The 23,649-nt window shown below is 53.7% G+C and overlaps 2 protein-coding genes and 1 long non-coding RNA gene across 3 annotated transcripts; 1 reads left to right on the top strand and 2 right to left on the bottom strand.

The window, feature by feature from the left end:
• Nucleotides 1–126: 126 nt before the first annotated feature.
• On the top strand, nucleotides 127–10,566 carry LOC146426158 (5-taurinomethyluridine-[tRNA] synthase subunit GTPB3, mitochondrial-like; the record flags this gene model as incomplete). The annotated part of the gene is made up of 7 exons (XM_085040147.1): nucleotides 127–387; nucleotides 1,673–1,745; nucleotides 4,089–4,232; nucleotides 7,128–7,293; nucleotides 8,959–9,439; nucleotides 9,488–9,660; nucleotides 10,312–10,566. Coding segments are annotated over 7 exons (1,527 nt in total), but the record flags the coding sequence as incomplete, so codon positions are not given.
• Nucleotides 10,567–12,923: 2,357 nt separating this feature from the next.
• On the bottom strand, nucleotides 12,924–13,465 carry LOC146426157 (uncharacterized). Its single transcript, XR_014846223.1, has 2 exons — nucleotides 13,331–13,465; nucleotides 12,924–13,135 (listed from the first exon to the last, which is right to left on the bottom strand). It is a non-coding gene; the product is annotated as an uncharacterized LOC146426157 (long non-coding RNA).
• Nucleotides 13,466–13,654: 189 nt separating this feature from the next.
• PLVAP (plasmalemma vesicle associated protein) lies at nucleotides 13,655–21,437 on the bottom strand. The gene is made up of 6 exons (XM_085040373.1): nucleotides 20,809–21,437; nucleotides 18,199–18,277; nucleotides 15,427–16,019; nucleotides 14,581–14,704; nucleotides 13,910–13,985; nucleotides 13,655–13,821 (listed from the first exon to the last, which is right to left on the bottom strand). Exons 1-6 carry the CDS (start codon nucleotides 21,184–21,186, stop codon nucleotides 13,815–13,817), a joined length of 1,257 nt encoding a protein of 418 aa, XP_084896499.1. The 5' UTR covers nucleotides 21,187–21,437; the 3' UTR covers nucleotides 13,655–13,814.
• Between the last annotated feature and the right edge of the window lie 2,212 nt (nucleotides 21,438–23,649).

The following is a 23,649-nucleotide window of genomic DNA, read 5'->3' as shown; positions in this document are numbered from 1 at the left end:
TGGGATCCCAACCTCCCTCTCTAACTCTCCCCTGCCCCATTTCCCCCAATCCCTTTTCTCCCCAATCCCATTCCTCCCAACCCCATTTCCCCCATCCTTTTGGGATCCCAACCTCCCTCCCCAACCCCATTTCCCCATCCCTTTGTGACCCCAACTCCCTCCCAACCCCTTTATTTCCCCCCAGGCCGTCTCCCGGGTCTGCGTCCGGCCGAGCCGGGGGAGTTCACCCGCCGGGCGTTCCGGCACGGCAAGCTGGACCTGCCGGCGGCCGAAGGGCTGCGGGATCTGATCGCCGCCCAGACCGAGGCGCAGCGGCGCCAGGCCATCCGCCAGCTGGACGGCCAGCTGGGCCAGCTCTACGGCCACTGGAGCCACCAGCTCACCCAGGTGGGATGGATGGAGGGTCCCCTGGGGGTCATCGAGTGTCCCCTGGGGGTCATCGAGTGTCCCCTGGGGGTCACTGAGTGTGCCTGGAGGTCATTGAGTGTCATCTGGTGGTCATTGAGTGTGCCCTGGTGGTCATTGAATGTGTCCTGGTGGTCATTGAGTGTCATCTGGGGGTCACTGAATGTGCCCTGGTGGTCATTGAGTGTCATCTGGGGGTCACTGAATGTGCCCTGGTGGTCACTGAGTGTCAGCTGGTGGTCAAAGAGTGTGCCCTGGTACCCACAAGTGTCCCCTGGTGGTCATTGAGTGTCAGCTGGTGGTCATTGAGTGTCAGCTGGTGGTCAAAGAGTGTGCCCTGGTACCCACAAGTGTCCCCTGGTGGTCACTGGGCGTCCCCTGGTGGTCACTGGGCATCCCCTGGTGGTCACTGAGCGTCCCCTGGTGGTCACTGAGTGTCCCCTGGTAGTCACTGAGTGTCCCTTAGTGGTCCCTGAGTGGTCACAGCTTTGGGGATGCGGCACTTTCCCCACCTTTTTTCCCCCCTGGGGGGTCACTGAGTGTCCCCTGGGGGGTCACTGAGTGTGTCCTGGGGGTCACCGAGTGTCCCCTGCTGGTCACCAAGTGTGTCCTGGTAGCCACAAGTGTCCCCTGGGGGTCACTGAGTGGTCACAGCACTTCACCCACCTTCCCCACTTTTCCCCCCCACTTTATTTTTCCCCCATTTTTTCCCCCACTTTTTTTTTTTCCCTACTTTATTGATTCCTTCCCCACTTTTTTCCTCCCCTACTTTATTTTCACCCCACTTGATTTTTCCCCCACTTCCTGCCTTATTTATTTATTATTTATGATTTATTTTTTATTATTTCCCCACTTTATTTTTTTCTCCACTCCTGCTCTATTTAATGTATTATTATAATACTTATATTATTATAATAATGGAAAATATTATATTTTATTTAATAATTATTTTTAAAATTATATATTTTAATGTATTATTATAATACTTATATTATTATAATAATGGCAAATATTATATTTTATTTTTATTAAATAATTATTTTTAAAATTATATATTTTAATGTATTATTGTAATACTTATATTATTATAATAATGGAAAATATTATTATATTTTATTTAATAATTATTTTTTAAAAATTATATATTTTAATGTATTATTATAATACTTATATTAATATAACAATGGAAAATATTATTATATTTTATTTTTATTAAATTATTTTTTTTAAATTATATTTTATTTATTATTTATTTTTCCCACCCCAGGCTCTGGCTCACCTCGAGGCTTACATCGACTTCAGTGAGGATGACAACGTGGAGGAAGAGGTTTTGTCCCGAGGTGAGCCAGAAATCCAACCTGGAAAATCTATGGGATTCCCCCAAAATTTGGGAGATTTGGGGACCTGAGGGTTATGGCTGATCCCATTATTTCCCCCCAATCCCATTATATATTTCCCCCCAATCCCATTATTTATTTCCCCCAAATCCCATTATTTCCCCTAAATCCCATTTCCCAAATCCCATTTTCCCCAATCCTATTCCCCCAATCCCAGTTCTCCCCTCACTTCCCAGTGCAGAAATCCCTAAAAATGATAAATCCCTAAAAATGATGTCCAGGGATTTTTCCAACATTCAGGGCTGGGAATCCCAAAAAAGCCACCAAGGAGGTGACAACACCAAAGCCACCAAGGTTAAATCTCAGTGACACCGCCAATGTCCCCACAGTGTCCCCAATGCAAAAACCCCTAAAGATGACAAAACCCTAAAAATTCAGAGCTTTTTCCCAAATTCAGGTCTTGGAATCCCAAAAAACAGCCACCACAGAGATGACACCAAAGCCACCAAAGCCATCACAGATTAATTTTGGTGACACCACAGTTTAATCCCAATGTCCCCACAGTGTCCCTACAGTGTCACCCTCACTTCCCACTGCAAAAATCCCTAAAAATGACAAATCCCAAAAAATTATGTCCAAGGTTTTTCCCCAAATCCCAGGGTGACGACAGGGAGGTGACAACCCCAAAGCCACCAAAGCTGTCACAGTTTAACCCCGATGACCCCACAGTGTCCCCAGTGCAAAAATCCCTAAAAATGACAAATCCCAAATAATGATATCCAAGGTTTTTCCCCAAATCCCAAGGTTTTTATCGCAAATCCCGGGGTGAGGACAGGGAGGTGACAACCCCAAAGCCACCATGGTTTAATCCCAGTGACACCACAAGTGACCCCAATGCAAAAATCCCTGAAAATGACAAATCCCTGAAAATGACAAATCCCTAAAAATGACAAATCTCTGATAATGATGTCCAAGATTTTTCCCCAAATCCCAGGTTTTTCCCCCAAATCCCGTGGTTTTCTCCCCAATCCCGGGGTGGGGACAGGAAGGTGACAAAGCCAAAGCCACCACAGTTTAACCCCAATGACACCACAAGTGTCCCCAGTGCAAAAATCCCTAAAAATGGCAAAACCCTGATAATGATATCCAAGGTTTTATCCCAAATCCCAGGGTTTTGTCCCCAAATCCCAAGTGGGTTTTCCCCAAATCCTGCAGTTTTTCTCCCCAAAATCCTGCAGTTTTTGTCCCCAAAATCCTGCAGGTTTTTATCCCCAAAATCCTGCAGGTTTTTATCCCCAAATCCTGCGGTTTTTTTCCCCAAAATCCTGCGGTTTTTTTCCCCCAAATCCTGCAGGTTTTATCCCCAAATCCCAGGGTGGGGACAGGAAGGTGACAACCCCAAAGCCACCACAGTTTAACCCCAATGACACCACAATGCAAAAATCCCTGAAAATGACAAAAATACCTAAAAATGACAAATCTCTGATAATGATGTCCAAGGTTTTTTCCCCAAATCCCATGATTTTTTTTCCCCAAATCCCAGGGTTTTATCCCAGATCTCGAGGTTTTTCCCCCAAATCCCATATTTTTTCCCCCAATTCCCATGGTTTTATCCTTTATCCCCAAATCCTGCAGTTTTTTTCCCCTAAATCCCAGGGTTTTATCCCCAAATCCCAGGGTTTTCTCCCAAATCCCGTGGTTTTATCCCCAAATCCCAGGGTTTTCTCCCAAATCCCGTGGTTTTATCCCCAAATCCCGTGGTTTTATCCCCAAATCCCGTGGTTTTTCTCCCAAATCCCGTGGTTTTTCTCCCAAATCCCGTGGTTTTTCTCCCAAATCCCGTGGTTTTTCTCCCAAATCCCGTGGTTTTTCTCCCAAATCCCGTGGTTTTTCTCCCAAATCCCGTGGTTTTTCTCCCAAATCCCGTGGTTTTTCTCCCAAATCCCAGGGTTTTCTCCCAAATCCCAGGGTTTTTCCCCCAATCCCACGTGGTTTTTCCCCCAAATCCCACGTTTTTTTCCCCAAATCCCAGGGTCTTTTCCCAAATCCTGCAGTTTTTCTCCCCAAATCCTGCAGGTTTTATCCCCAAATCCCAAGTTTTTAGTCCCAAATCCCAAGGTTTTATCCCCAAAATCCCAAGGTTTTTTCCCCAAATCCCAAGTGGTTTTTCTCCCCCAATCCCACGTGGTTTTTCCCCCAAATCCCACGTTTTTTTCCCCAAATCCTGCAGGTTTTATCCCCAAATCCTGCAGTTTTTATCCCCAAATCCTGCAGTTTTTTCCCCAAATCCCATGGTTTTCTCCCCAATCTGGGGAGGGGACAGCAGTGACCGGGCTGTCCCCGCAGTGGCTGTCACCGTCCAGGCGCTGGAGCAGGACATCCGCGGTCACCTCGGGGACAGGCGGCGTGGGGAGCTGCTCAGGACAGGGGTCAGGGTGGTCATCGTGGGAGAGCCCAACGTGGGCAAGAGCAGCCTGCTCAACCTGCTCTGTGAGTCAGGAGAGACATCCCCAAAAATCCCCAAATTCCACCCAAAATTTCACCCCAAAATCCCCAAAATTCCACCCCAAAATCCCGAAATTACCCCCAAAATTCTGAGCCAAAAATCCCCAAATTCCCCCCAAAATTCTGACCTGAAATCCCAAAATTCCACCCAAAATGCTGACCAAAAATATGGAAATTTCACCCAAAATTCGGACCTAGAATCCGGAAATTCTGCCCTGAAATCCCCAAATTACCCCCAAAATTCTGCCCTGAAATGCTCAAATTCCACCCAAAATTCCCTGATTCCAACCTGAAATCCTGAAATTCCAACCCAAAATTCCAACCTGAAATCCTGAAATTCCGACCCAACATTCCACCCCAAAATCCGGAAATTCCGACCCAAAATTTTGCCCCGAAATCCCACCCAAATTCCATCCCAAAACCCCCAAATTCTGCCCAAATCCTGCTCAGGACAGGGGTCAGGGTGGTCATCGTGGGAGAGCCCAACGTGGGCAAGAGCAGCCTGCTCAACCTGCTCTGTGAGTCAGGAGAGACATCCCCAAAAATCCCCAAATTCCACCCCATAATTCCCAAAATTCCACCCCAAAATCCCCAAATTACCCCCAAAATTCTGAGCCAAAAATCCCCAAATTCCCCCCAAAATTCCACCCCAAAATCCCCAAAATTCCACCCCAAAATCCCAAAATTACCCCCAAAATTCTGACCTGAAATCCCAAAATTCCACCCAAAATTCTGACCAAAAATACGGAAATTTCACCCAAAATTCGGACCCGGAATCCCCAAATTCTGCCCTGAAATCCCCAAATTCCGCCCAAAATTCTGCCCTGAAATCGGGAAATTCCACCCTGAAATCCCACCCAAATTCCATCCCAAAACCCCCAAATTGTGCCCAAATCCTGCTCAGGACAGGGGTCAGGGTGGTCATCGTGGGAGAGCCCAACGTGGGCAAGAGCAGCCTGCTCAACCTGCTCTGTGAGTGAAGAGAGACATCCCCAAAAATCCCCAAATTCCACCCAAAATTTGGACCCAGAATTGGGAAATTCCACCCCAAATTCTGCCCTGAAATCCTGAAATTCTGCCCTGAAATCCTCAAATTCCACCCAAAATTCTGCCCTGAAATCCGGAAATTCCACCCAAAATTCTGCCCTGAAATCCGGAAATTCCACCCAAAATTCCACCCTGAAATCCCCAAATTCCACCCAAAATTCTGCCCTGAAATCCCCAAATTCCACCCAAAATTCTGCCCTGAAATCCCCAAATTCCACCCAAAATTCTGCCCTGAAATCCCCTAATTCCACCCAAAATTCTGCTCCGAAATCCCCCCCAAAGTTCCACCCCAAAACCCCCAAATTTCACCCAACTCCCCCCCCAAACCCTGACATTCCACCCAAACCCCCAAATTCCCCCCCCAAAACCCTCAAATTCCCCATTAAACCCCCAAATTCTGCCCCTAAAACCCCCTAATTCCACCCAAAACACCCCAAATTGTCCCCAAAATCCCAAATCCTCAGGTCGCCGTCCAGCTGCCATCGTGTCACCCTGTGCTGGCACCATGCAGGATGTGCTGGAATTCCACCCCAAAATCCACCCCAAAACCCCCAAATTCCACTCAAATTCCATCCCCAAAACCCCCAAATCCCCAAATTCTCTCCAAATTCCACCCCAAAACCCTCAAATTGTGCCCAAATTCTGCCTCAAAACGCCCGAAACACCCCAAATTGTCCCCAAAATCCCAAATCCCCAGGTCGCCGTCCAGCTGCCATCGTGTCACCCTGTGCTGGCACCACGCAGGACATGCTGGAATTCCACCCCAAAACCCCCAAATTCCACTCAAATTCCATCCCCAAAACCCCCAAATTGTGCCCAAATTCCACCCCTAAACCCCCAAATTCCATGCCAAAAGCCCCAAATTCCGCTGAAATTCAGTCCCAAAACCCCCTAATTCCCCATCAAACCCCCCAAATTCCAACCCTAAACCCCCAAATTTGGGGACAATCCCCAGGTCGCTGTCCTGCGGCCATCGTGTCCCCGTGTCCCGGCACCACGTGGGACGTGCTGGAGTTCTACCCCAAAATCCATCCCAAAACCCCCAAATTGTGCCCAAATTCCATCCCAAAACCCCCAAATTCCATCCCAAAACCCCCAAATTCCCCCCTCAAATCCCCAAATTCTGTCTGAATTCCACCCTAAAACCCCAAATCCCCCCCCAAAACCCCCAAATCCTGCTGAAATTCTGCCCCAAAACCCCCAAATTCCCCATCAAACTCCCCAAATTCCGCCCCAAAATCCACCCCAAAACCCCCAAACTCCACCTCTAAACCCCTAAATTCCCAAATTCCACCCCAAAACCCCCAATTCCATCCCAAAACCCCCACATTGTGCCCAAATCCCACCCTAAAACCTCGAAAATTCCTCCCCAAAACCCTCAAATCGCACCTAAATTGTGCCCAAATTCTGCCTCAAAATGCCCGAAACACCCCAAATTGTCCCCAAAATCCCAAATCCCCAGGTCGCCGTCCAGCTGCCATCGTGTCCCCGTGTCCCAGCACCACGCGGGACGTGCTAGAGGTGGCGCCCCAAATTCCCCCCTAAACCCCCAAATTCCACTGAAATTCCGCCCCAAAACCCCCAAATTCTGCTCAAATTCCACCCCAAAACGTCCACATTCCACCCCAAAACCCCCAAATTCCCCAATACCCCCAAATTCCCCCCAAATTCTCTCCCCAAACCCCCAAATTCCACCCAATTTCCACCCCAAAACCCCCAAATTCCCCGTCAAACTTCCCAAATTCCGCCCCAAAACCCCCAAACTCCGCCCCAATTCCACCCCAAAACCCCTAATTCCACCCCAAAAACCCCAAATTCCCCCCAAATCCCCAGGTCGCCGTCCCGCGGCCATCGTGTCCCCGTGTCCCGGCACGACGCGGGACGTGCTGGAGGTGGCGCTGGACATCGCAGGGTACCCGGTGCTGCTGAGTGACACCGCGGGGCTGCGACACTGCGGGGACCCTGTGGAGAGAGAGGGGGTGGCGCGGGCCAGGCAGCGGTGAGGGTTTTGGGGCGGAATTTGGGGTTTTTGGGGCGGAATTTGGGGATTTTGGGGTGGAATTTGGGGTTTTTGGGGCGGAATTTGGGGTTTTTGGGGCGGAATTTGAGGTTTTTTGGGGCGGAATTTGAGGTTTTTTGGGGCGGAATTTGAGGTTTTTTGGGGCGGAATTTGAGGTTTTTGGGGCGGAATTTGGGATTTTGGGGCGGAATTTGGGGGTTTTGGGGCTGCGACACTGCGGGGACCCTGTGGAGAGAGAGGGGGTGGCGCGGGCCAGGCAGCGGTGAGGGTTTTGGGGTTTTGGGGTGGAATTTGGGGGTTTTTGGGGTTTGGGGGTTTTAGGGTGGAATTTGGGTGGAATTTGCGGGTTTTGGGGTGGAATTTGAGTGGAATTTGGGGGGTTTTGGAATTTGGGGGTTTTGGGGAGACTGGGATTTTGGTGAATTAGGGGGCTTGGGGGAATTTGGGTGGAATTAGGGGGTTTTGGGGTGGAATTTGGGGGTTTGGGGAGGAATTTGGGGGTTTTGAGGGGAATTTGGGTGGAATTTGGGAGTTTTGGGGTGGAATTTGGGGTTTTGGGGTGATTTGGGGTGAAATTTGAGTGGAATTTGAGAGTTAAGAGGGGGAAATTCGGGCGGATTTAGAGGGCTTTGGGGTGAAATTTGGGGGTTTTGGGGTGGAAATTAGGAGGATTTGGGGGTTTGGGGGGTTTTGGGGTGGAATTTGGGGGTTTTAGAGGGGAATTTGAGTGGAATTTGGGGGTTTTGGGATGGAATTTGGGGGATTTTATGGTGGAAATTGGGCAGAATTTGGGGGTTTTGGTGGGGAATTTGGGAGTTTTGGGGTGGATTTTGGGGTGGAAATAGCGCCGAATTTGGGGTTTTGGGGTGGAAATTGCGGGTTTTGGAGAGGGAATTTTGAGGCTTGGGGAGGAATTTGGGGAGATTGGCGGGTTTTGGGGCTGAATTTAGGATATTGGGGGGAATTTGGGGGTTTTGGGGCAGAATCTGGAGGGGCTTTGGGGTGTCCCCACAGTCCAAACCAGGAGGTGTCACCCTGTGTGTCACCACTGAGATTTGGGGGATTTTGGGGTATTTTTGGTGGGAGATTTTGGAGTATTTTTGGGATATTTTGGAGGGTTTTGGGTTTTTTTTTTGAGGATTTTAAAAAATATTTTGTAGGATTTTGGGGGGGATTTTGTGGGATTTTTTGAGGGATTTTGTGGGATATTTTGGAGGGTTTTGGGGGATTTTTTTTAGGATATTTTGGGCGATTTTGTGGGATTTTTGGAGGGTTTTGGGGGATTTTTTGTAGGATATTTTGGGGGATTTTGGAGGATTTTGTGGGATTTTTGGAGGGTTTTGGGAGGATCTTTTGTAGGATCTTTTTTTGTAGGATTTTTGGTGGATTTTTTGAGGGACTTTGTGGGATATTTTGGAGAGTTCTGAGGGATTTTTTGGTGGGATTTTTTGAGGGATTTTTGGGTGGATTTGTGGGATTTTGGGAGGGATTTTGAAGGGTTTCTTGTGGGATTTTTGGTAGGATTTTTTGGGGGATTTTTGGGTGGATTTTGTGGGGTTTCTTGAGGGATTTTGTGGGATTTTTTTTAGGGTTTTAAGGCACTTTTCTTCTCTCCCCACATCCCTAACCATTCAATGTCCCCAGACTCTCCCAGGCTGACCTCATCCTGGCTGTCCTCGATGTCACCTCGGTGTCACCCACCCCTGACTCCCTGCTGACCTCGCTGACCTCCCTGCAGCCCCCTCCGGCCACCCCCTGTGTCATTGTCCTCAACAAGGCTGACCTGCTGGACACTGCCGGGGTCACCCCCAGTGCCACCTGGGTCCCCAAGAGTGTCCCTGTTGTCCCCAAGGACGTCCCTTGTGTCCCCAAGGCTGAACCCAGTGTCCCCAGGGCTGTCCCTGGTGTCCCCAAAGGTGTCCCCAGTGTCCCCAGGGATGTCCCTGGTATCCCCAGCGATGTCCCCAGTGTCCCCAAGGACTTCCCTTGTGTCCTCAAGGCTGAACCCAGTGTCCCCAAAGATGTCCTTGGTGTCCCTTGTGTCCCCAAGGCTGTCTCCAGTGTCCCCAGGGATGTCCCTGCTGTCCCCAAGGCTGTCCCTGGTGTCCCTAAGGCTGTCCCTGATGTCCCCAGTGTCCCCAAAGATGTCCCTGGTGTCCCTTGTGTCCCCAAGGCTGTTTCCGGTGTCCCCAGCGATGTCCCCAGGGCTGTCCCCGGTGTCCCCAGGGCTGTCCCCGGTGTCCCCGGGGATGTCCCCAAGGCTGTCCCTGTCACCCTGCTGTCCTGCCGCACTGCTGAGGGTCTGGAGGAGCTGCTGGAGCTGCTGGCGAGGCAGCTGGAGGAGCTGTGAGTCTGGGGGATCCTGAACCTTTATCCGGGTTTTTGGGGGGATCCCAACCCCTTTTCCCAATTTTTGATGCCAATCCCAACCCCTTTTCCCACTTTCTGGGGCGATCCCAAACCTATATCCCAATTTTTGGGGTTATCCCAAACCTTTATCCTGGTTTTTGGTGCAATCCCAACCCCTTTTCCCACTTTTTAGGGTGATCCTGAACATTTAGCCCAATGTTTGGGGTGATCCCAAATCCTATTCCCAATTTTTGAGGTGATCCCAAACCCTTATCCCAATTTTTGATGCCAATCCCAACCCCTTTTCCCAATTTTTGGGGTGATCCTGAATATTTATCCCAATATTTGGGGTGATCCCAAACCCTATTCCCCATATTTGGGCTGATCCCTTAGATTTATCCCAATACTTGGGCTGATCCCTTATATTTATCCCAATTTTTGGGGTTATCCCAACCCCTTATCCCACTTCTTGGGCTGATCCCAAACCCTTTATCCCAGTTTTTGGGATGATCCCTTATATTTATCCCAATTTTTGGGATGATCCCAAACCCTTTATCCCAATTTTCGGGCTGATCCCTTATATTTATCCCAAATTTTCCCCCCAATCCCACCCCATTCCCCTCCCTCTAACCCCAAAACCCCTTCCAGCTGCGGCGATCCCCTTTTGGGGTCACCCCTGGTGTCCCAACCCCGTCACAGCCGTCACCTGGAGGCCTGCCTGGCGTCACTGGCGCGGTTTGGGGACAGCGCTGGGGACACGGCGGTGGCAGCCGAGCGGCTGCGGGTGGCACGGCGGGAGCTGGGCAGGATCACCGGGCAGCTGGCGGCCGAGGACATCCTGGACATCGTGTTTCGGGATTTTTGTGTGGGGAAGTGATTGGGATTTTGGGGACATTGTGGGGACACTGAGATTAAACTGTTGTGGCTTTGGTGGCTTTGGTGGCTTTGCTGTTGTCACCTCCTTGGTGGCCTCATTTGGGATTCCCTGTCCCAAATGAGGGAAAAAGTCCTTGGGACATCATTTTTAGGGTTTTGTCATTTTTAGGGATTTTTGCATTGGGACATTTGCGATGTCACTGAGATTAAACCATGGTGGCTTTGGTGGCTTTGGTGTTGTCACCTCCTTGGTGGCCTCATTTGGGATTTCCAGCCTTGGATGTGTCCTGGATGTCATTTTTAGGGTTTTGTCATTTTTAGGGTTTTGTCATTTTTAGGGAGTTTTGCACTGGGGACACTGTGGGGACACTGTGGGGACATTTGTGGGGACATTGGGATTAAACTGTGGTGTCACCAAAATTAAACTGTGATGGCTTTGGTGGCTTTGGTGTCATCTCTGTGGTGGCTTTTTTGGGATTCCCAGCCCAGAATTTGGGAAAAACCCTGGATGTCATTTTTAGGGTTTTGTCATTTTTAGGGATTTTTGTGTTGGGGACATTTGCGATGTCACTGAGATTAAACCTTGGTGGCTTTGGTGTTGTCACCTCCTTGGTGGCCTCATTTGGGATTTCCAGCCTTGGATGTGTCCTGGATGTCATTTTTAGGGTTTTGTCATTTTTAGGGTTTTGTCACTTTTAGGGTTTTGTCATTTTTAGGGATTTTTGCATTGGGAAGTGAGGGAGGAACTGTGGGGACACCGTGGGGACACTTGTGGTGTCTCTGGGATTAAGCTGTGGTGGCTTTGGTGTTGTCACCTCCCTGGTGACCTTTTTTGGGATTCCCAGCCTGGAATGTAATGAAAAAACTCTGGAGAGACCCCATTTCCCATTTCCTGGCCCCATTTCCCATTTGCTGGCCAATGGGGACAAGCAGGGATCTGGAGTAGCTGGAATGTCCCCATTCCGTGTGACACAGAGGGGAAATGCCACCCGGGATGGACATGGAGTGGCACAGGGGACACTCCGAGAGGGACAGGGACACTCCAAGCGGTGACAAGGACACTCCAGAGGGGACAGGGGACATTCCGGGAGGGACAGGGACACTCTGGAAGGGACAAGGGACAATCCAGCGGGGACAGGGACACTCTGGGAAGGGACAAGGACACTGCAGATGGGACAGGGACACTGTGGGAGGGACAGGGGACACTTCGGAGGGGAGAGGGGACACTCCCGGAGGTGACAGGGGACACGACTGAGATAGCTCAGGGGACTGGGAGCGGACAGGGGACACTCTGGGCGGTGACAAGGACACTCCAGAGGGACAGGGGACACTCTGGGCGGCGACAAGGCCACTATGGGAGGTGACAAGGACACTCGGTGGCCCTCGGTGGCGCCGCGGCGCTGGCAGAGCCGTCGGGACAGGAAAAGGATTTTCCACAGGAAACGAAACCCTAAATCCTGGAGTGACAGCGAGATGGATGGCTGGGGGTGGGGACAGCGACAGCGACAGCCTTGGGGACAGGGACAGTGCTTGGGGATAGGGACAGGGACAGCCTTGGGGACAGGGACAGCCCGGTCCTTCATCTCTGGGGACAAGGGACAGCTCTTGGGGACAGTGACAGCCCAGTCTTTCATCCTTGGGGACAAGGGACAGCTCTTGGGGACAGGGACACCCCAGTCCTTCATCCTTGGGGACAGGGACAGCTCGGTCCTTGGGGACAAGGACAACCCAGTCCCTCATCTTTGGGGACAAGGCCAGCCCAGGCCCACGTCCTTGGGGACAAGGACATCCTGGTTCCTGATCCTTGGGGACAAGGACATCCCAGTCACTCATCTCTGAGGACAAGGACAGCCCAGTCCCCATCCTGGTCCCTTATCTTTGGGGACAAGGACAGCCTGGTCCCTTATCTCTGGGGACAAGGACAGCCCGGTCTGTCACCTCTGGGGACAACAACAGCCCGGTCCTTCATGGCTGGGGACAAGGACAGGCCAGTCCTTCATTTTTCGGGACAAGGACATCCCATTCCTTGGGGACAAGGACATCCTGTGCCCTTGTCCTTGGGGACAAGGACAGCTTGGTCCCTGTCCCGATCCTTCAGCCTTGGGGACAAGGACATTCCATTCCTTGGTGACAAGGCTATCCCAGTCCCTCGTCTTTGGGGACAAGGACATCCTGTTCCCTTGTCCTTGGGGACAAGGCCAGCCCAGTCCTTCACCCTTGGGGACAAGGAGGTCCTGGTCCCTCATCCTTGGGGACAAGGACAGCTTGGTCCCTGTCTGGGTCCCTTATCCTTGGTGACAAGGCCACCCTGTCCCTTGTCCCCACGGATTCCTCACCCCACAATTCCCGCTCCCCATCCCCATGGATTTCCAGCCACACGTGCAGCAAGTTGTCCCCAAACTCGGGGTGGCTTTTGTCCCTCGGGATACATCGGGGGGGACACACAGACGGGATTTGGGGACATGGGGACACAGGGGGGTTTGGGGACATGGGGACAAGGGGGGGTGGCCCTCGGGCAGGGTTTGCCATCCGTGCTGCGGGAAGCACTTCCTGGGCGGCTCCTGCTCTTCTGGGTGGGATTGGGGTGGGATCAGGACTGGGATGGGATCAGGACTGGGATTGGGGTGGATTGGGATCAGGAATGGGATCAGGACCGGGATGGGATTGGGGTGGGATGGGATCAGGATCGGGATGAGAACAGGATTGGGATGGGATTGGGATGAGATCGACTGGGATGAATTGGGATGGGATTGGGATTGATTGGGATGAATTTGGGTAGGTTGGGGTGGACTGGGATGGGATCAGGATGGGATTGGGATGGGATGGAATTGGGATGGGGTTGGGATCAGGATCAGGATGGGATTGGGATGGATTGGGATGGGATGGGGATCAGGATTGGGATGGGATGGGATCAGGATGGGATTGGGATGGGGATCAGGATTGGGATCAGGATTGGGATAGGATCAGGATGGGATTGGGATTGGGATCAGGATTAGGATAGGATCAGGATGGGATCGGGATAAGGATGGGATTGGGATTGGGATCAGGATTGGGATAGGATCGGGATCGGAATCAGGATGAGATTGGGATTGGGATCAGGATCAGGATTGGGATAGGATCAGGATGGGATCGGGATCAGGATGGGAGTGGGATCGGGATTGGGATCAGGATTGGGATAGGATCAGGATGGGATTGGGATGGACCGGGCGGGTTTGCCATCCATGCCGCGGGAAGCACTTCCTGGTGGCTCCTGCGTTCCCAAGGCTGCTCCGGGGCTATCCGCTGTGGGAAAAGTGGGATCAGGTCCCTGCCACCCCTGGCCACCCTCAGGGGGTCCCAGGCCACCCCTGTCCCCAGCCTGTCCCCTCACCTGGGGCTCTTCAGGGTGGCCGTGAGTTCCTCCATCAGCTGCACCATCCGCTGGACCTCCTGCAGGTTCTTCTTGTCTGGTGGGATGGGATTGGGATTGGGATTGGGATTGGGATTGGATCAGGATTGGGATGGGATCGGGATGGACTGGGATAGCCTGGGATGGGATCAGGATGGGACTGGAATGGGATGATGGGGTCAGGATGGGATTGGGATTGGGATCGGGATTGGGATTGAGACTGGGATTAGGATTGGGATTGGGATTGGGATTGGGATGGGATCGGGATGGATTGGGATAGCCTGGGATGGGATCAGGATGGGATTGGAATGGGATGATGGGGTCAGGATGGGATTGGGATGGGATAGAAATGGGATTGGGATTGGGGTTGGGATTGGGGTGGCTCAGGATTGGAATGGGATTGGGATGGGATTGTGGAGAGATTAGGATGGATTGCGATAGATCAGGATTGGGATGGACTGGGATGGGATTGGGATGGATTGCGATGGACTGGGATGGACAGAGATGTGATTGCGATGGACTGGGATGGGATTAGGATGGATTGGGATGGACTGGGATGCACTGGGATGTGGTTGGGATGGACTGGGATGTGACTGGGATGGGCTAGGATAGGATTGTCCCCCCTGGGGACACGGTGACCCCCCATGGCTCACCCATGGTGGCCAGCACGGACGGGTTCCTCAGGAAGTCCATGTAGGACGAGGCTGTGCCAGGGAATGACCCCGAGCGGGCAGCGCTGCCCGCCAGCCGAGTGCCCAGCGGGTCCTGGGGGGGTGGCTGGGGGGACAGCGGTCAGTGTGACACCCGGCAGGGCTGGCACCGGGCAGGGGTGGCACCGGGCAGGGGTGTCCCCAGTATCTCATGTCCCCAAGGGAGTCCCCATGTCCCCCTGTCCCCATGAGCCCATGGGAGTCCCCATGTCCCCAGCACCCCATGCTCCCCACATCCCCATGTCCCCACATCCTCCCGTGTCCCCATGTCCCCATGGGAGTCCCCGTGTCCCCAGATCCCCAATACCCCATGTCCCCAGTGCCCAATGTCCCCATGTCCCCATGGGAATCCCCACGTCCCCAAGTCCCTTTGTCCCTGTGGGAGTCCCCAAGTCCCCATGTCCTCACATCCCCCTGTGTCCCCATGTCCCCATAGGAGTCCCTGTGTCCCCACATCCCCCCGTGACCCCATATCTCCAAGTCCCCGTTGGAATCCCCATGTCCCCTCCATGTCCCCGTGTCCCCTCCATGTCCCCATGTCCCCTCCATGTCCCCATGTCCCCACATCCCCCCGTGTCCCCATGGGAGTCCCAATGTCCCCATTGCCCCATGTCCCCACGGGAGTCCCCAATATCCCATGTCCCCATGGGAGTCCCCAATACCTCATGTCCCCATGGGAGTCCCCACATCCCCCTGTGTCCCCATATCTCCAAGTCCCCATTGGAACCCCCATGTCCCCTCCATGTCCCCATGTCCCCAAATCCCCATGCCCCCGTGTCCCCCACTCACCTTAGCTCCCATGCACACCCTCAGCTGCTCCCTCAACATCTCCACCAGCGCCGCCGCCTCTCTCCTCCTCTCCTCCACCTCCCTCTCCCTCTTCCCCCTCATCTCCTCCATCCTCTCCCTCTCCTCCTTCTCCTCCTTCTCCTTCCTCTCGGCCGCCCGGATTCTCCTCTCCAGCTCCTGCATCTCCCTCGAGCAGTTCAGGTGACACTGCTGCACGCTCAGCTCGCACGAATCCTTCCGCAGGTACCGCGACTCCCTGTCCTGCTGCCACCGGAAAAGCCCCTCCGTGCCGCTCCGTATCTGTCGCACCTCGTCCTCGATGTCGCCGCAGCGCGACTGCTTAGCCAGCTCGGCCAGCCGCTGGAATTTGTCGCCGATGTCGCCCTTGATGGCGCGGCACTCGTGGCGCTGCAGGTTCAGCTCGGTGCGGCTGATGTCCAGCTCTGCCTTGGCGCTCTGCAGGTCCTGCTGGCATCTGTCCCTCTCCTGGGTGGCTTTGGCCAGGGTGGCCTCGGTTTTTCGGGAGGTTTCCTCCAGGGATTTTTGGGAGGAGGTGGTCTGGTCCAGCTTGCTCTGCAGTTGGATCTTCTCGGCTTTTGGGGGGAACATGTTTGGGGTTTGGGGTCACCCCGGGTGTCACACGGTGGGTTGGGGTGACATTTCGGTCTGGGGCAGGGCACTGGGGTACCCAAGGGGTGGGTTGAGGGTCCTCAGGCGGGTGGGGAGGGGGCGCTGGGGGTCTTCTAGTGCTGGGGTCCCTGGGGTCTCTAGGGTGCTGGGGTCTTCAGGAGGTATTTGGGGTCCCCAGGAGGGTGGAGAGGGGGCGCTGGGGGTCTTCAAGGGGTGGAGAGGGGGCACTGGGGTGATTAAGGGGTGCTGGGGGTCTTCAAGGGGTGCTGAGGGTCTTCGGGAGGTATTTGGGGTCCCCAGGAGGGTAGGAAGGGGTGCTGAGGGTCTTCAGGGGGCTCTGGGGGTCTTCAAGGGGTGATTAGGGGGTGCTGGGGGTCTCCAGGAAGATGGGGAGAGGGTCCTGAGGGTCTTCAGGGGGTTCTGGAGGTCTTCAAAAGGTGGGGAGGAGGTGCTGGGGGTCCTGAAAGGGTGGGTAGGGGGCGCTGAGGGTCTTCAAGGGGCACTGGGGGTCTCCAGAGAGTCAGGAAGGAGGTGCTGAGGGTCCTCAGAGGGTGGGGAGAGGGTCCTGGGGGTCTTCAGGGGGTTCTGGGGGTCCTCACAGGGGTGATTAGGGGATGCTGAGGGTCCTTAGGTGGTGCTGGGGGTCCCCAGGAGGGTGGGGAGAGAGTCCTGGGGGTCTTCAGGGGGTGCTGGGGGTCTTCAAGGGGTGGGGAAGGGGCGCTGGGGGTGATTAGGGGTGCTGAGGGTCTCCAGGAAGATGGGGAGAGGGTCCTGAAGGTCTTCAGGGGGTTCTGGGGGTCTTCAAACGGTGGGGAGGAGGTGCTGAGGGTCCTCAGAGGGTGGGGAGAGGGTCCTGGGGGTCTTCAGGGGGTGCTGGGGGTCCTCAAAGGGGTGATTAGGGGATGCTGAGGGTCCTTAGGTGGTGCTGGGGGTCCTGAAAGGGTGGGGAGAGAGTCCTGGGGGTCTTCAGGAGGTATTGGGGGTCCCCAGGAGGGTGGGGAGGGAGTGCTGGGGGTCCCCAAGGGAGTGAGGGGAGGTTCTGGGGGTCCTTAGGGGGTGGGGAGGATATCCTGAGGGTCTCCAGGAAGATGGGGAGAGGGTCCTGAGGGTCTTCAGGGGGTGCTGGGGGTCTTCAAGGGGTGAGGAGGAGGTGCTGGGGGTCCTGAAAGGGTGGGGAGGGGGCGCTGAGGGTGATTAGGGGGTGCTGAGGGTCCCCAGGAGGGTGAGGAGGGGGTGCTGGGGGTCTTCAAAGGGATGGGAAGGAGATGCTGGGGGTCCTGAAAGGGTGAGGAGGGAGAACTGGGGGTCTCCAGGGAGATGGGGAGAGGGTCCTGAGGGTCTTCAGGGGGTGCTGGGGGTCCTTAAAGGGGGGTTTAGGAGGGGTGGGGGTGATTAGGGGGTGCTGGGGGTGATTAGGGGGTGCTGGGGGATTAGCTGGGGGTCCTTAAAGGGCGCTGGGGTCCCCAGGAGGGTGGAAATGGGTGCCCAGGGGGTGCTGGGTGTCCCAGGGTTTGGGGATTTTGTGGGGGTTTTTGAGGTTTTTGGGGTTTGGGGTTTTTGTGGTTTGGGTTTTTGAGGTTTTGGGGTTTTGGGGTTTTTGGGGTTTTTTTGGGGTTTTTGGGGTTTGGGTTTTGGGTTTTTGGGGTTTTTGGGGTTTGGGGGTTTTTGGGGTTTTTGGGTTTTTTGAGGTTTTTTGGGGTTTTTGGGGTTTTTGGGGTTTGTTTTAGGGTTTTGGGGGTTTTTTGTTTTGTTTTTTTGTGTGGTTTTTGGGGTTTTGGTTTTTTTGGTTTTTTGGGGTTTTGGGGGTTTTTTATTTTGGGGGTTTTTGGGGATTTTGGGTTTTTTAGTTTTTGGGGTTTTGGGGGTGTTTTTTGTTTTTTGGGGTTTGGGGTTTTTGGGTTTTTTGGTTTTTTTAGGGGTTTTTTTATGTTTCTGGGGGTTTGGGGGTTGTTTTTGGGTTTGGTTTTTGGGGTTTTTTTGGATTTGTTTTTTGGGTTTGTTTTTTTGGTTTGTTTTTTGGGTTTTTTGGGTTTTTTTGGGGTTTTTTTTGATGTTTCTGGGGGGTTTGGGGGGGTTTTTTTGCGGGGGTTGTTTTTTGGGTTTGTTTTTTGGGTTTTTTTTTGGTTTTTTGGGGTCTCTCACCGGTGCAGGAGGTGTTGATGAGGGTGGTGGTCATGCGGCACTCGGCCAGCCTGACCTGCAGCAACACGAGCTCCTGCAGCTGGGGAGAGGAGGAGAACCAGGGTCAGAGCACCCCGAAAACATCCCAAAAACACCCTAAAAGCACCCCCCAGAATGCCCCAAAAACACCCCAAGAAAGTGCCCAAAAGTAACCCCAAAACTACCCCAAAACCACCCAAAACACCTCCAAAAACACTCCGAAAAACACCACAGAAACACCCCGAAAACATCCCAAAAACACCCTAAAAACATCCCCCAGAATGCCCCAAAAACACCCCCAAAAACCAACCCAGGAACACCCTAGAAACACCTCAGAAACACCCCAAAAACGCCCCCAAAAAACACCCCCAAAAGGCCCGAAGAACGCCCCAAAAGCATCACGAAACGCCCCAAAACTACCCCAGAAACATCCCCAAAACGGCCCCAGAAACGGTCCCAAAACCACCCCAAAAGCAGCCCCAAAACTACCCCAAAAACACCCCCAAAAACACCCCAAGATATCCCCTAGAACACCCCAGAAATGCCCAAAGAATGCCCCAAAGACACCCCAAGAAACACCCCAAAAACCATCCCAAAACCATCCCAAAAACACCCCAAAATGCCCCAAAACCACCCCAAGAAACACCCCAAAAACCATCCCAAAAACACCCCCAAATGCCCCAAAATCACCCCAGAAACACCCCAAAACCATCCCAAAACCACCCCAAAACCACCCCAAGAAACACCCCAAAACCAACCCCAAAACCATCCCAAGAACGCCCCAAAATGCCCCAAGAATGCCCCAAAAACACCCCAAAAACCATCCCAAAACCATCCCAAAACCACCCCAAAATGCCCCAAAACCACCCCAAGAAACACCCCAAAAACCAACCCCAAAAACCATCCCAAAAACACCCCAAAACACCCCCAAAATGCCCCAAGAATGCCCCAAAACCACCCCAGAAACACCCCAAAAAACATCCCAAAACCACCCCAAAATGCCTCAAAACCACCCAAGAAACACCCCAAAACCAACCCCAAAAACCATCCCAAAACCACTCCCAAAATGTCCTAAGAACGCCCCAAAACCACCCCAAACCACCCCAAAAACAAACACCCCTCAGCGACACGGAGAGCTCCGAGGGTGGGGAAGAGGAAGAGGAGGATGAGGAGGAAGAAGGAGGAGGAAGAGGAAGGTCAGAACATCCCAAAAACACCTCGAGGAGGAAGAGGAAGGTCGGGACATCCCAAAAACACTTCGAGGGTGAGGAAGAGGAGGAGAAGGAGAAACGAGGATGAGGAAGAAGAGGAGGAAGGTCAGAATATCCAAAAAAAGACCTCGAGGATGAGGAAGAAGAGGAGGACGAGGAAGGTCAGAACATCCCAAAAACATTTCGAGGAGGAAGAAGAAGGTCAGAAAGTCCCAAAAGCACCTCGAGGATGAGGAGGAAAAATGAGGATGAGGAAGAGGAGGAGGAAGGTCAGAATATCCCAAAAAAAGACCTCGAGGAAGAGGAGGAAGAAGAGGAAGAGGACAATGGCTCCGAGAGCTGAACCCCCTTGGCCAACGCGTTGGGGACATCGGGGCTGAGACCCCAGGGGACAGCAGGGGACATCAGCGTCACCCGCAGGCTCTGCCACCCCCCTGTCCCTATCCCTGCCACCCCCTTGAGGGGACATTAGGGGACATCAGCGTCACCCCCAGGCTCTGCCACCCCCCTGCCACCCCAAACCCCGAGAGGCGACACCAGCGTCACCCCCGGACTCTGCCACCCCCGGAAGGCGACACCAGCGTCACCCCCGGCCCTGCCACACCCATCCCCTCCTCCCTGCCACCCAAATCCCGCCAGGCGACATCAGGCGACGCCAGCGTCACCCCCAGTCCCTGCCACCCCTGTCCCTGTCCCATCGCACCCCAAATCCCGGGAGGGGACATCAGGGGACATCACCATCGCCACCAGGCTCTGCCACCCCCCTGCCCTCATCCCCAAATCCCCCAATCCCGGGAGGCGACATCAGGCGACACCAGTGTCACCCCCAAGCCCTGCCACCCCCGGGAGGCGACACCAGTGTCACCCCCAGGCTCTGCCACCCCCCTGCCCTCATCCCCAAATCCCTGGAGGCGACATCAGGCGACACCAGCGCCACCCCCAAGCCCTGCCACCCCCGGGAGGCGACACCAGCGCCACCCCAGCCCCTGCCACCCCTGTCCCCTGCCCCATCCCACCCCAAATCTCTGGAGAGGACAGGAGGGGACATGAGCATCGCCTCCAAAATCCCCAAATCCCCCAATCCCGGGAGGCGACATCAGGCGACACCAACGCCACCCCCAAGCCCCGCCACCCCAGGGAGGCGACATCAGCATCACCCCCAAGCCCTGCCACCCCCGGGACGCGACACCAGTGTCACCCCCAAGCCCTGCCACCCCCCTGTCCTCATCCCCAAATCCCGGGAGGGGACATCAGCGTCACCCCCGTGCCCTGCCAGCCCTCTCTCCAAATCCCGGGAGGCGACATCAGGCGACACCAACGCCACCCCCGGGAGGCGACACCAGCGCCACCCCTGCCACCCCTGTCCCCTGTCCCCTGTCACCTGCGGCCCTCCGGCGCTGGCCTGGCTGCTGTTACACTTCGCCAGCTCCTTCTGCACCTTCAGCACCGCGTCCTGCAGCTTGTCCCTGTCCTTGGCGGTGGCGTTGAGCGCCCGGCTCAGGTTGCCGTTGGTGGCACTCAGGGCGACAAGGCGGCGGTAGTGGCTCTGCACCTGCTCCTCCAGCACCCTCAGGTGGCTGTCGGTGCCACCCTGCGCGTTCCCGTACACCATGAACAGCACGAGCCCGAGGATGATGAGGAACTGGATCAGCGAGGTGAAGAGGAAGATGTATTTCAGGTAAAAGCCGCAGTCGCGTTTCGGGATGGATTCCTTGGGCTCCAGGCCGAATTTGGCCATGGCGAAGCTGCTTTTTTCCATCCTCCCTTCCCAGAAGAGTTTCTGGAAGTTGTGGGGTTGAAATCTCCCGATTTTCAAGGGGAGCCCGGCGGGGCGGAGCTGCCCGCCGCGCGGTGTTTATCGCCCGGGATTTAATATTTCCTCCCGCCGGGGCTCCTTCCTGCCCGGCCGGATGCTCCCGAGGAGCCGCCGGGGTTAGCAGGGCACAGCTCCTGTTGTTCCAGGGGAAAAATAGATGGGATTTTGTTGTTTCGTCGCGTTTCGGTGCCCTGGAATTGTGTGCTGCCTCGAAATTCCCATGCCGAGATTCCCATCCCGAGATTCCCATCCCGAAATTCCCATCCCCGACTGGGAATTCCAGGGTGACCCCGGTTACAGGGCACAGCTCCTGTTGTTCCAGGGGAAAAAAATGGGATTTTGTTCTTTCATCCCATTTCGTGCCCTGGAACCCCAACCCACCCAACCCACCCGGCATGGGAATTCCAGGGAATGATTCCACCGAGTTTTCAGGTTCTGCTGGAGCTGGGATTGTTGTTCCAGGGGGAAAAAGAAATGGGATTTTGTTGTTTCATCCCGTTTCAGTGCCCTGGAATTGTGTCCTGCCTCGAATTTCCCATCCCGAAATTCCCACCCTGAAATTCCCATCCCGAGATTCCCTCTCTGAGACGTGGGAATTCCAGGGTTGACCCCGCCGGGGTTAGCAGGGCGACAGCTCCTGTTGTTCCAGGGGAAAATATAAATGGGATTTTGTTGTTTCGTGGCGTTTCTGTGCCCTGGAATTGTGTGCTGCCTCGAGATTCCCATCCCGAAATTCCCATCCCGAAATTCCCATCCCCGGCATGGGAATTCCAGGGAATGATTCCACCGAGTTTTCAGGTTCTGCTGGCGCTGGGATTGTTGTTTTAGGGGGAAAAAGAAATGGGATTTTGTTGTTTCATCCCGTTTCAGTGCTCTGGAATTGTGTCCTGCCTCGAATTTCCCATCCCGAAATTCCCATCCCGAAATTCCCACCTTGAAATTCCCATCCCGAAATTCCCTCTCTGAGACGTGGGAATTCCAGGGTTGATCCCGCTGGGTTATGTGGTTCTGCTGGCGCAGGGATTGTTGTTTTAGGGGGAAAAATAAATGGGATTTTGTTCTTTCATCCCATTTCTGTGCCCTGGAATTGTGTCCTGCCTCGAAATTCCCATCCCGAAATTCCCATCCAGAGATTCCCATCCCGAAATTCCCACTCTGGGATATGGGAATTCCAGGCAATGATCCCGCCGAGTTTTCAGGTTCTGCTGGAGCTGGGATGGTTGTTCCAGGGGGGAAAATAAATGGGATTTTGTTATTTCATCCCATTTCTGTGCCCTGGAATTCCCATCCCGAAATTCCTATCCCCGGCATGGGAATTCCAGGGTTGATCCCGCAGAGTTTTCAAGTTCTGCTGGAGCTGGGATTGTTGTTCCTGAAGTGGAGAGGGAAAAATAAATGGGATTTCATTCCTTCACCCTATTTCGGTCCTCTGGAATTTTCTCCCTCCCCGAAATTCCCATCCCCGGCACGGAAATTCCAGGAATTCCAGGGAATATTCCTGCCGGATTATCAGGTTCTGCTGGAATTGTTGTTCCAGATAAAATTAAAAAATGGAATTTCATTCCTTCACCCCATTTCTGCATCCTGGAATTTTCTCTCTCCCCGAAATTCCCATTCCCGACAGGAGAATTCCAGGAATTCCAGGGAAATTCCCGGGAAGGCAGGAGGGGACCCCGATGGTGACCCCGATGGTGACACCGAGCGCCTCGGGGACAAGGCCACCGTGGGAAGGAGGCGACAGGGAGGGGGACAAACTCTGCCGTGCCTTCCCGGCATCCTCGGATCCGCTTTGAAGCATTTTCCAGGAAAATTGGATTTTCCTGCGGCCACATCCTGCGCAGAGATTTCCTGTCCCCCTCGGGGATCCCCCGGTGACCCCCCTGACCCCAAAAGGAGGGGACAGCGGCTGGAGGTGACATCCTGGCTCGGGTGGCACTTCCGGAGGGAATGGGGTGGCTGGAATGGGGTGTGGAGCGGTCAGGATTCCCTGATCCCAAATTTGGGTGGGGTGGGAGTGAATCCTCCGCCCCGCAGGGGTTTGGGATTGGGTGGAGAAGTGGGAAAAATCCCATAAAGGTTCGGGATGGAGGAGTGGGAAAAATCCCATAAAGGTTCGGGATGGAAGAGTGGGGAAAAACGCAGATTGATTTGAAATGAAGTGGGAAAAATCCCATAAAGGTTTGGGGTGGAGAAGTGGGAAAAATCCCACAATTATTTGGGGTGGAGAAGTGGGAAAAATCCCATAAAGGTTTGGGATGGAGAAGTGGGAAAAATCCCATAAAGGTTTGGGATGGAGAAGTGGGAAAAAACACAGATTGATTTGAAATGAAGTGGGAAAAATCCCATAAAAGTTTGGGGTTGAGAAGTGGGAAAAATCCCATAAAAGTTTGGGATGGAGAAGTGGGA

The sequence above is a fragment of the Lichenostomus cassidix genome, chromosome 28 (assembly GCF_008360975.1).
Source record: "Lichenostomus cassidix isolate B80296 chromosome 28, HeHo_3.0, whole genome shotgun sequence".
NCBI classification, from domain to species: domain Eukaryota; kingdom Metazoa; phylum Chordata; class Aves; order Passeriformes; family Meliphagidae; genus Lichenostomus; species Lichenostomus cassidix.
This window is presented reverse-complemented; position numbering and strand designations above follow the sequence as displayed.